The following is a 12,209-nucleotide window of genomic DNA, read 5'->3' as shown; positions in this document are numbered from 1 at the left end:
TGAGTCGATCCGATCGATTGCGGCGAGTGAGCTACGATGGGCTGCAATTTGTCTGAGGGATGAGATTTTTCGTGAGATTCAAATCTCGTGCAGCTCCAATTATCGTTGTAGCTCTCGTCAGAGCTCTTTCGAACGCTCAAGCATCGGAACTCATGAATGACAACTGCTGCGGGTCCCATCGTATCGTGAACACACACGAACCTCGTTCGCAGAGGAGCCCAAACAAGTTCGAGGAAGCGGATTTCTCATTGAGTGCGTAAAGGATACGGATGGAGCTGAGACTCGCGGGCGTGATTCCCCTGAGGAAATGGAAAAATTCTTGCTTTCCGTATCAAAAGAGGGTCTACGGGATGGACAAGAGGCCGGAGTCTCGGTCTTTGAGACTTGAGCGTTCGTGATGAACAAGAAGAATTCAGAACGCGCCGAGTCAAAGTTGTGAATAAGTTGTGAGTCGAGCTGTTTATTACGTTTATCCTCCTAAACCAAATCTCCCGCTCGCTACACGACCGGATCGATGATTCGAATCGATTCCCTGAAAGACTTTTTGATGCTCATCCGCCACACCGGATGGCTTCACGGGTGTTTGACTCCGTGCGAATCCAGATGGTGCTCCTCTCTCGAGATATCGCGTCGTAATCGAGGCTCAAAACGGGATACTGGACGGCGACTCGCTCGGAGTGAGAGAGCGGGGAGAGAGGACGAGAGGACAGATACAGATCTGATTTGACTGAGTCAGGAATCACATTGAAAGCCGAGTTTCGGAGGGAATACGTGGACTTGGCCTCGCGAAAATACCTCCGTTTTCCGGTAGGCATAAGTCGATCGTCCGACTTCACGACACGGTGCGTGCATCTGCGGTTGTTGCTCTCGTTCGTTGTCGCAACGACATTGGCGCTCGTCCTTAAGCTCGTCGCATCCTTCGTCAGGGCCATCATATTCCCCGTGGTCTTCTTCGTTGAGGTATTCGAAACGCAATAGGTCTAAATAATCACCGAGACTCGAGCAAATGGCCCACTCCTTTCGGTGACGGACTTAGTCGGAATCCCATCCGTCGCTTTCTGACTTTTCCATCTAATCATCTGCGGCACGAAGCACCGCAACCACCACCGACAACAACAGCAGCAGTAATAACAACGACAACATTAAAAAAAACAACAGCGAGGGAATCGGTGAAGCCAGTTCCAGGCGACTTCCATACTTTTCCATGGCTGGACTGAGAAAAAAATATGGGGACGAGAGGTACGTTGGGCCGGTCGGTCGAGGTGTATCCGACGGGGCTTTCTTCACTTGATTCTGTGTTTCAACTTGAACTTGACCATCGCTGGCCGCCGACGCCGCCGTGCCGTCGCGGCGGCGGCCGACACCAGAACCGGCATTACCGCTGCGACTAGCAGAGCACTGCCACCATAAGTTCTTCTGGGAAAGTTGAAGTTGTTTCGACCGGTGGTGGCCTTAGACGGAGCCGTAGTTTTGGACAATTACCATCGTCGGTTTTTCGGAATTCAGCGGGTACGCGCGAGCACTAGCGAGCGAACGAACGACCGAACGAACGAGCAAGAAGAGCCGCTGTTTCCGGCGCCCGGCTGAATTCCGACCTTGGACTGAATTCGAAACTTCGCTCTTCCCCTCCTGCTAGCTTTCTGGCTCAGCCGGGAAGGCGGTCGAGCAGGAGGACTGCGGGCGTTTGAAACTTTCGAAGGTGCTGCCGTTGATCTGATCGGAATCTGCGCTGAAACGACAGCAACGTCGTCGACGACGCTCGAAAATGAAAAGCGACGGCTCAAAACGATGCAGGAAGAGGAGATGAGCAGCCATGCACCAACGACATCAGACATTGACGAATGCGTGCTGGTGGAATTGGCTTCAATGCGCTTCGATGTAACGTCGAGCTAGTGAAGCGTTCAGGGCGAGGTGACGAGCGACAAGCGAAGATTTCGCTGTTGCTTGATCTTGAACGCCGATCTTCGCCATCGTCTACCGGCTCTTCTTCATACATTCTTCGGTACTCGGAGGAAGATTTCGAGTCGGGAGAAATTACCGCGAGAGAACAACCCTCAGGACGGTCAGGAAGTCAGAGCGACGAAGTCAGAGTCACGAGCTCCACACGCAGCTGATGATGATCTCGAAACAGCTGATCTCTGGCGATCATCCGGTGTCGTGCTGTCGCTCGACCCAATACCATCCAGTTTTTCATTTTGGGTTCCGCATTCCCTAACGCAGGCGGATTAACCCCCTCCCCCAACCTCCACTCGGAGAATCAGGATCTTCGCATTCGGGGCTGCGAAAAAAGCAGAAGCTTGCTGAAGAACGGAGGAACTTGGATGAAACCGAAGAAATGGACTCTGAAACGATCATCGGCTATGCCTTCCGTGAAAACCGAGAGGTATCTCGAGAGAAAGCCAAGAATAAGTGTTGGAGCCGACGACAACGACGACGAAGTGAGCATTCTTCTGGAGGCCGTCGCGTCGACGGCGACAACGATATCAAATAGCGCGGAAGTCCGATGACAATACGTCGTCAGTAGTGCACGGCTCACGGCCACGGCCAATACCATGACGGCCCCCTAACGTTGCCGGTGCCGTCATCAGCAACATCGCCGATGCCGCCGCCGCCACCACCATCGCCTTTTACCACAACTGCCAGATCCAGCCTGCGCCAACCAGATCGCTCCTTCGGAGCTAATCCGGGGTGTGGTCCCAAGTTCCTCTCTGAAAACCCACAGACCACCGAACGACGTTCTTTTTCTCTCCTTTCCTCGATCTATTCATTGATTCCCTCATCAGAAAGCGTTCGAACAAAATCTCGATCGAAGGATTCTGAGACCGCCATTCCCTTGATGATTTTGGAAATGATGAATGAGTTGTTCTCTTTTCGTATCGCGTCCGACGCAACGAAGATAATCAGCTCAAGACCCGATGTTAGGGCCAAGGTCGCTCTGCCACGCGATCCGAGTGGGACGTCTCAACCCTTCCTTTGAATCTCGTCCCAGACTCGTGGAATCTCAAAAGAAAAAAAAAAAAGACGACAGGCTGCTGGAGCTTCCCCGCGCCGGCGCCGGGACCCACTGCTGGATCCTAGTTGTGCATCGAGCACTTTCTTTCGGTCTCGTCCATCCACCCGTACGTCCGCTTGCTCGGTCGATTGGACGCCCGGTCGGTGCTGGAGATCTGAGTCTCCTGATGACGAAGGTAATAGATCGGGACACTCCCGCCGCCGTGGCCGTCATCGCCGCCGCTGCTGCAGTCGTTCTCGACTTCTCTGTTGTTGTGGATGTGGCGTTTGCGTGGGACCAGGTGATCGGAATTGCTGTTAAACCGCTGCTGAGGCCTTGGACGCTTGGTCAGATCGCTTCCCAAATCAAACTTCTCAGGCGGAGGTTCCACCGGCGCGTCGTCTTCTGTTCGGCTTTCGTCGTCCATCCGTTCGCTCCGCCGGTCCGGAGTAGTCTTTCTGCTTACCGTCGGACAATTCTCAGTGCGTGCGAACAACGTCGTACGGACGGACACAACTTGGTCGAAACAGCCTCGTCAACTTCAAGTATTGTGTCCATCCCTTTCTGCGTCAGAGTCCGTCCGCGTGGAAGAACGTCAACGGCTGAAGAGAGCTGAAGACGAAGACGCGGACGCCAGGGTACACGAGGAGCGGTGGAGTTGCATAAGAGCAGACGGCAACTTAAGTCGTCACCTTCAAGTTCCGAGTTCCGCTCTCCCGCGACGGCAGTGCTCGTGTCGCCGCGGGACTGGAGGAACAACACGACGGAGGGAATAAATAGAGAGAGAGTCAAATAGACCACAGAAAGCTGATCCTTCAGCTCGAGTGTTGGGTGCTGGCCAAGCGGCCGCAACTTCGGCTACAAGTTAGCTCCGGCGGGCGCCAAAAAAAATCGCGGGATTCATTAAACGTTGATTCTTCTGACGTGTCGATTTTCTCTCGTTTCTATTTTTGTGGTGATTTGCTGGTTTATCGATTGTCTCTTTTTGCTTCGTTTCATCGATTAGCTGGCTGAGTTGGCATCGACCTTTTCCGCATCGAAATCGGCAATGACCGAGAGCACGGCGCGGCGTCGTCTCCAATAAAAAAAAATCTATTCGATTCTTGGATGATTATTCGTGAGAAGCCTCGACAGAAGATGCTCTCAAAAAGTCTTGCAAGGGGTGCGCAAACGAGAATCTGCTCTTGGCGATCGGTTCGCGGAAATCCATCCAATACCGGGCATTGGATCGGGATGCGGATCGCCAGCTCTTCGGTGCAGTCCAATCTTGCACCACGATGACTTTGCGTGGTGGATCTCGAACGCGTACGTATTATCAGCTCAAGCTGATCATCGGACCTCTACCAAACTTCGATCTTTCCATTTCCTAGTTGTGAGCGGCTCTTCCTCTTCGCTAAGTAGAAGGTTCGGTCTTTCGTCGACTACCACGGTTCGGCCGTCGCGTAAACCGACAGACAAGCGCTCGCGCGAGTGGATGAACGTGCGAGCAAACGGGAGGGCGTCGAAGACTAGCTCTCAATTTTCCCTATATCCTCGACAACTCTTCATGCTCCATGACGCCGAATGACAGCAGCTGCGATTGTTGACGGTACAATGAAGTCCACTCTGGACAGATGATCGCTCAGTCAGTCGCTTGGAATTCCAGTCCGTCCCGCCTTCACTTCGTCAGAGAGGGTAGTCGATCGCTTCCAATTCGAAATTTGGTGCCGACCTCACGCAATCAGTGAGTCTGACTGGCGACTTTCAATGCATTCCTGATCAGCGGTTTTCCAGAGAGCCCGAGATTTCTCGTTTTTCACAACGATAGCGAGATTCACCAGTTCGAGTAAACCGCGAAACGAACATCCGAGGCGGGGGGAAGCCCACAGTGGCAAGGAGGGTTCGAAGATGCCCGGGGTCTCGCCAAAATCACGACGTAGAAATTCCAGAGTCTCGAGATTGTGGTAATCAGTTCCCCCCACTGACCACAGCGAGTGATCGATGAGGATCTGCTCAAAGCCGAAGTGAGACGTAGCTGCATACGAGCATGATAAATTGACCGAGATCAGAAAATAAAGAGACTAGCTGTCAACTCTCGAGTCCGGTCTCTGATTCCGGATTTGAATGCGGTCGAAATAAATCTGATGAAGATTTGTCGACGTCGACCAAAGTGGATACGCAGCGAGGTAAATGAGCGGGCCATCGAGCGATACAAGTCGAATAATTTGTCAATTACGATTATTATTGATGCCAGTCCGTACTTATTCGTTGGCCGCCGCCGTTGGTGCTCTTACAAATGCCAGTTTATAAAGAGGATCTCGTTCGCTTTGCCATCATGCATCATTATCATCGACGGCATCGACTACGACAACAACATCAACATCATGGGCGTAGCAAGAGGAGGGCTAGAAGTGAATCCAACGCTCAGGAGCGGCTGCGTCAATCGCTCTCCCGAGGGGACGCGGGGTGAGGTGCTGACGATCTTGTCAAGGATTTTTTCGGGACGGCTTCAAGTAAACTTGACGCCTTGACGCCACGATCACGCTGCAACGCAAAACCTGGCGTAATAGCGGAAGGAAGTGAGCGGGAAATTTCGGCGAAAAAAAAAACTCAATATCAGAACTATTCTGGTTCGGAGCAGAAAATGAATGATTCTTTGCTACGTTCATTCATTTACGGAACGAGCGCGATCGTTCTCCACGTGCGCGTTCCCGCAGCCGAGGCCACGCCGAGTGCAGAGAGATCCCGGTCCGCGGAGACTCGTCCCGCTCGGATTCATGAGGGTCAGGCAGCGCAAGCTCGATGAAGCGAGCGTCAGCGGATCGGCGGAATTTCCTTCACATTTTGATGAAGCGTACGCGGGCGCGGGACATCAAACTTCTGTACCACGATGATGAAGATTACGATGATGACGACGGCGACTTTCTGTTGATTCTCATCCATTGTGTTTGAATTCTGTCTGAATCGACCGATCGTGATATGGCACTCGATCCGGAGTACGGGCGAGCATATTTCGCTAAGCGATCGGGCTCTTGGACTTTGTCGAACACGTGGCGGCGGGCCGCGATCATTCCTCGTTATCGCGGATCTCTTCCCGACGTATCGAAGCCATCTTCGTTTTTGGATCTCACGGTATTGGTGACGACATTTCCAGTGAGCATGATCCCGAAGGTGGGAGGAGAAGTCCAAAGTACGGGGCTGAAGAAGAGGAGGAGAACGAATCCATCCCGAAGTTCTTTCTGACGCCTTAATCTGGAAGAATGCGACGGTTGTTCTTCAGCAGTAGCAGCAGAAGAAGCAAACCCTCACGCGGAAGGATCGCACGATGGACAGGCAGCGCAAGTTGAATAAGTTGCAGAAAATTTTCCGAGACGCGCCTTCTGCGCGCCGGGTGACTGATCCAGCGATTGATCGATTGATCGATTGGATGACAGATGAATAGAACCGGATCAAGTGATTGATGCAGAAGTGGGAAGATCTGTGTATAGATAAATTGAAGCGACGGAATGGCCGGGATCATTCGGCTCGCGGAGCCGTCTGGGGAACCCAAAACCGCTGATCACGGCAGAAAGACAGCAGACGGTCAGAAGAGCAGTGGACGACGGATTTGAAGATGCTGAAAATGTTGAAATACGAGAAAAGAGGAACTCCATTCTGACGATGTCTACTAGCCCCGCTAGTACTTCGCTCGCGGTGATCAAACTCTTCGAGCGGGCAAGACGACGAGATCGACTGGAGACGAACATCAATCCCCAGCGAAAGAAAATAGATGGAAAGATTCTGAATCGAGCCGGAGGAAATGAAGAGCAAGCGAACGAGATGATGAAGGAATATGAAAGCGAACGAGACGAGGGGAAGAGAACGAAGGATTCAGTCCTCGAACAGCACCAAATCACCGCTGCACTTTTATAATACGAGCGAGCAACGAAGATTATCTTTGATGGTACCGGATGAAAACGAGTATCAGACGGAGTCGACGCTGTAACTTCTGAAAGAAGTTGACGCACAAGTATTTCGAGCAGAATGACGAGGACGAGAAAGAGCAGACGATGGGAATAAGCCGCGTCGTCCGGAGCTTCGGAAGAATCGCTTGCACCAGAGACTCGATCGGAAGATATCGTCCGTCAGTCCATTCATCCGATCACCTCTCGGTCGCACTCGATCCCGGACGGAGAGGAACCTCTTTGACACCGAGACTCTTCGGTGGACCTCGTGTCCGCAACGATGCATTCCGGGAATCGAAATGGAGAATCTTCGGTGAGCTTCCGAGTTCACGGCGTTCGAAAGTTTCCGGAAAGCTCGGGAACAGAGTCTTCGCTCAGGCATCGTGCTCGCCTCCGTCCTAATACGCGAGGGCACTTCTGCACTGTTCCCACAGCACTGTCTTTGTTTGCACTTTCTCCAGAAGTGAGCGTGCCCCACCCATCGACTTACGCACTTCATTTCCGGCTTCGGTGGCGCGTGGCTGAAAGACGCCAACGGATCAATGGATTACGGTTCTGTTCGTTCTCGTCTCTTTTTTCTGCTCTTTCTGTAGCGATTTCCTCTGCCGCAGTGAGTGCTACTCGCCTCATTTTTTCTGGAAGACATTTCTCTTCTCGATCAGAGACTTCCCCTTCTGTTCCGCTGATGGCGCTGCACCTACTATGCTCGAGCCAAGATCGCCGAATGCTCGTCATCAAATGTTCATCGAACGGCGTATGCCAGCTCACCACCCCGATCATCGTTTCGTACGATCAATGATCTTCAAATTGGCCAGGACCGGATTATTAATAGAAAACAGACGAGAGCTCGGAGAGCTCGCACCGTGCGCGCGACGTGGCTTCAGGCTAAAGGCGGTCAAGGGATGTCTCCGTGGCATCATGCGACGGCCATCGGCCAGTCCGGAGTCCGACGGAGTTTCCTTTCCTTCCCAAGCTTTCGATGCAGTTTTCTCGCTCGAGAGAAAATGAATTTCCGAATTTCTGTACCGTTTGCCCTGATGGGGGGAGGCCGAGGAAGGAGCGGACGACGAGCTCGGGTTCCAGCTCGGGATCTCGGAGTCGGTGTCGGGCTCGTCCCGACCGCGCCGACTCTTGTCTGTCAATCGTAGCGGAATGAAGTTCAACGGATTCTCTTGCTTTGTGATGGTTCCGATGACAACGACACTACATACTAGAGGATCATTGGGTAATTCTCGATGTGGTTGCTGCGTGTGAGAGAGCGAACGATATTAGTCGTATGAAGTGTGTGAGGATCATCCAGAGCGAATCAGCCAGCCAGTGAGCGAGCGAGCAGATGGCCGCGCGGAGTCGTGCTGATCTCATCTGTCATGACGCTGCTGCTGCTGCTGTTGGTGCTCCGTAGTCGTCATCGCCTTGTTTGAACTCTTCTCACACGCTTTCTGTCGGCCTTTCTGTACATTGGCACGTTGCTATCACAGTCATCATCAGCGACATCGTCTTAATCATCAACGCGTAGCTCATCAAGATCATCGAACGAGATGACATGAAAATCCAGCGGCCGGAATTCGGCGACGCGCACGCGAAGGGTGGTGGACCTTTCGGGCGATTATCCCGTTCTGCCGTCGGACGCGTTCGGACCGCGACGGCGCTTAATCTGCCGTGAGGACATTTCGTCCGGCGAGAAATTCTTCCAACGAAGGGAGGAACAAGACAACAGAGCCGATAGATATACATGGACGATAAGCGGCGAAGTTTCCGGAGAGGGCGCTCAACAAGTTGTTCTTCGTCTACCGAACGTAATCTGGGCGTGCCGGAGCTGCTGCCGTTCTCGCCGCCTCTGATGTCGATGTTGGGGCTGCTCGTCATCGACGACTTCGGTAGTTACTCGCGGAGCGCCAGCACTCGGAAAGATGGATCGGATGAAGGGTTGGTAGGCTGGCTGGCTGGCTGACTTGCTCGCTCGCGATGTGCAGAAGAAACTTCAGCAACTTCTGCATCCGAAAGCCTGCCAGCCGGACAGGCGAGCAGGTAGCAATGAAAACGACGGAATCCATGTTCATGGCTTCGTTCTTCTGTCTTCAGAAAAGCAAGCTGACTGACTGACTGCCTGGCAGCCAGGCACCTTTCGGCTCGTATGCAATTATTACGAGCCCCGATGGAATATCGATTAAGTTGGGCCGGTCGGATCTATAAACCAGGCAGGCAGGCGAGCAAGCAAGCAAACAGGTAGGCAGACAGGCAGGGTCTGACGATCGAAGGGACCACGTATCGATAAACTTCTGCAGATCGGCCAGCATCCAACGAATCAGCCTGGCTGACCGGCTCGGCTGCCCGTCGTTGACGACGTCGACGACGGATAGCCTTCCGTTCGCCATTCAAGTTCAACTTGCTCCGGCCTGCTGTAGTTCATTCCGGTTGTGTGGCTTTCGTGGCTCAAGTGCATGGATCTGATTCAGACTGGCTCGCTGGCTGTGGCCGTCTCTGTCTTTTCAACTTCCTGGGCCAGAAAAAAGATTTCGAACAACAACGCATGCTACTTAAGCGCAAGCCCTCACTTGCGTCAAATGTCTGACATACGGGCGGGCAAACGCAACACTTGGCAACAACGGAATACAATTAAGTCAACCGCAACTCAAATCTGAAGTGGGAGACTTCGTACTTCGGGTGGTTACGAACGTACTTCCACGATCGCCGTAGCGTCGAGGTGGCGATTAAAGTCCAAGTGGATGGGGTGGCGAAGTGTCACGTGCTGTCGTTGCAGTCAGAACACGAACCTGCGTTCGACCGACCGACCGTCCGTCCACCTACCTTCGGTTCGAAGATGACCGAAAGTACCTCTCCGTGTTATGTCAGTATCCTGTCTCGTGAATAATGGTGATGACAGCGATTTCTTTGACTTGGAACTAGTTGTTCAAAGAGCGGCCGACTCGACAGGCTCCTCATAACATTATTTTCATTGGAAGGTCACTCCGGACGTGAAACATCCCCAGAACGTGCTGCCCACAATCGCCAGAACGGATACGTTCTGCGCTCGTACTTCCTATCGCAATCTTTCACCCACTAATGATAGACTTGCATACTTCAGTTCCTTAAGTCTAACTAATTTAAAGCAGCGGACAGCTGTGACTCAACGAGTCTTCAAAGGGCTTTATAACAATCACTTTTCCGTGGAAACTCTGCCAAGATCGGGATGGAGTCGACGAGGAAAAAAGTAACGAACAGAATAATTAACTGGAGTAAATCTGAGCGAGAATTTGACGAGGAAAAAATATCAGGAACGAGCGGATTTGGCAAAGGAAATCAAAACTAGACCACTCGCTGCTCGACGAAGACATGACGGTATTTCGGTTCCGCATGGAGTTGGTCAGAGATCGTCGGGGGAGAACGGAGAGCAGAATTGAGTTTTCACCCTCTTGTTCGGCTCCCAGCTGGAGAATTCCGAAGCTGGATTGGCTTCCGTCGATTGCGCGAGCCCCTCAAAGTGGTCGATAATAATTCATCGAGGTCCGATGCCATGGAAGCAGGGCCGAGAAATCTGCCAGGTAAATAAACAAGAAAGGAGAGAAAAAAGAAAAAACAAGAGCGAGCAAATCAAGCGAAGCAAAACCGAGCCAACAGAAAATTTGTAACAAACTGTCCGCCACGGACGATCGCGCCATGGAGGTGGAACTTATAGTTGTCAACTTTTTTCCCCGCAAGCCCGCCGCCGCCGATGCTGACGGTGGCGGTGGTCGCGCTCGTCGTCATTGTCGCCGAGTCCGACGCCGTATCAGTTTTCGACTTGTTGTTGAATCGCTTCTCAATTGCCGCCTTCCGACTGATTCGCAGATGTCAAACAAAAGCAGCAGTAGCCGCAGATTTCCCCAGCAGCGTCTTCTGCTCGTGATTGTGCACCTTCGGCCGACCGCCTTCGGAAGCGAAGTGAGGATTTTGATTGTTGCCACTGAGTAGCCAGCCGGGTGAGGCTCCACAGACTTTTACTCCGTGGCCCTCGTTGTTGTTGTTGTTGTTGTTGTAGCCACCGCTGTATTTATTGCTTTGCGCTGAGTCGTAGCGAGAATCGCGCCGAATCAAGCAAAATTGATAATCGGTGCCTTACCTTAGATTCGGCAAAGACACTCCCATAGTCAACCGCAGCAACAAGAACAACAACAACAACGACGACGACGAGCACTTCCACTTTAGCGACGACGACAACGACAACATCAACATTGAAGACTACAACAGTGAACAAGATCAAGACCATGAGCTCTTTCGAATTCTCGTCGTTGTCGGTATCACCGTCGATCGGCTCGCAGGATCCTCGACTGGCCACATCAACACCATTAACTTCCAACGGCGACAACAAAACCAATTTCAACGACAATGTGACGTGAACAAGAGACCATCAGCCCGGGAAAAGCTGTTGATGAGCAACATTGATGATGATGACGTTGATGATGGATTCTGTGGCGAAGATGATCGCGGTGATGATAGAGAACGTTCCCGTTCCGATTCGGCTGTGACCCCGTGGGTTTTCGGATTCCACTGGGAGACAGCCTAGGGCCTAGGCCTTTGGACTAATTATTATCGAGGGGACAATCCCCGGCACGGGATTCTACAACTCTCTCCCCGAGGTGCACGAGGTCTCTCGATCGCTCGAGGAGCCGAAGTTCTCAGTACAATCGCGAATCGCGGGTTGACCGAAACGATCCGGGACCCGAAAAATTCGGCGGAGAAAACTTCGACTTGACCAGAAGCTCCGGTAGCGGCTGCCGCATCGACGGTAGAAGCCGCAGCTGAAGAAGAAAAGTTGTTTGGAACTTGATGCTGCTCTTGACGGTGAAGGTGGTGACTCATCTCTTGGCCGCTATAATTCTACGCATATCGATGTCATTATTGGTGATTGCTCCCGCTCGAGCCATTCGTACCTCTTCTCCTCGTTTTCTTCTTCTTCTGCTTCATCTTCTGCTCATCGCCGCGGCCGCCTTCATCATCATCACCATGGTCTCCGTAGTTGCCATCATCATCATCTCCGTCGTCGTCTGATCGAAGTACGGATAACAGAAAGCTGGCGGTCGAGCAAAATGGCGTTCAGGGTGTGGTCAACCTTCCAGCCAATGAGCCGAACGAAGCACATCCAATGAGCCGTACGCATGTGTGATCCGAGCGCGCGTTCCCATTCCGAGTTCCGTCGTGGATTCCGGTACTCCGAGTGCAGTCTTCATTGAGCTGGAGTCGAGGGACGACTTTATCCGGGACCAGAGGGGAATCAACCCTGACAGTCGATTCTGCCAGGAGGGTCCTCCCGATTC

The 12,209-nt window shown here is 52.5% G+C and overlaps 1 protein-coding gene across 1 annotated transcript in view; it reads left to right on the top strand.

Moving 5' to 3' along the window:
- Positions 1-7,214: 7,214 nt before the first annotated feature.
- The window catches only part of LOC108864055 (uncharacterized), a 28,250-nt gene continuing 23,255 nt past the window's right edge, over positions 7,215-12,209 (top strand). The window contains exons 1-2 of the mRNA XM_029111055.1: positions 7,215-7,228; positions 11,020-11,381. Of these exons, the coding sequence (XP_028966888.1) occupies positions 7,215-7,228; positions 11,020-11,381 (376 nt within the window). The remainder of the gene's footprint in view (positions 7,229-11,019; positions 11,382-12,209) is intronic.

Source organism: Galendromus occidentalis, unplaced genomic scaffold (genome assembly GCF_000255335.2).
Source record: "Galendromus occidentalis unplaced genomic scaffold, Mocc_1.1 scf7180000077213, whole genome shotgun sequence".
Taxonomy (NCBI): domain Eukaryota; kingdom Metazoa; phylum Arthropoda; class Arachnida; order Mesostigmata; family Phytoseiidae; genus Galendromus; species Galendromus occidentalis.
The sequence above is the reverse complement of the archived record's forward strand: the minus strand, read 5'-3'. Positions and strand labels throughout refer to the sequence as shown.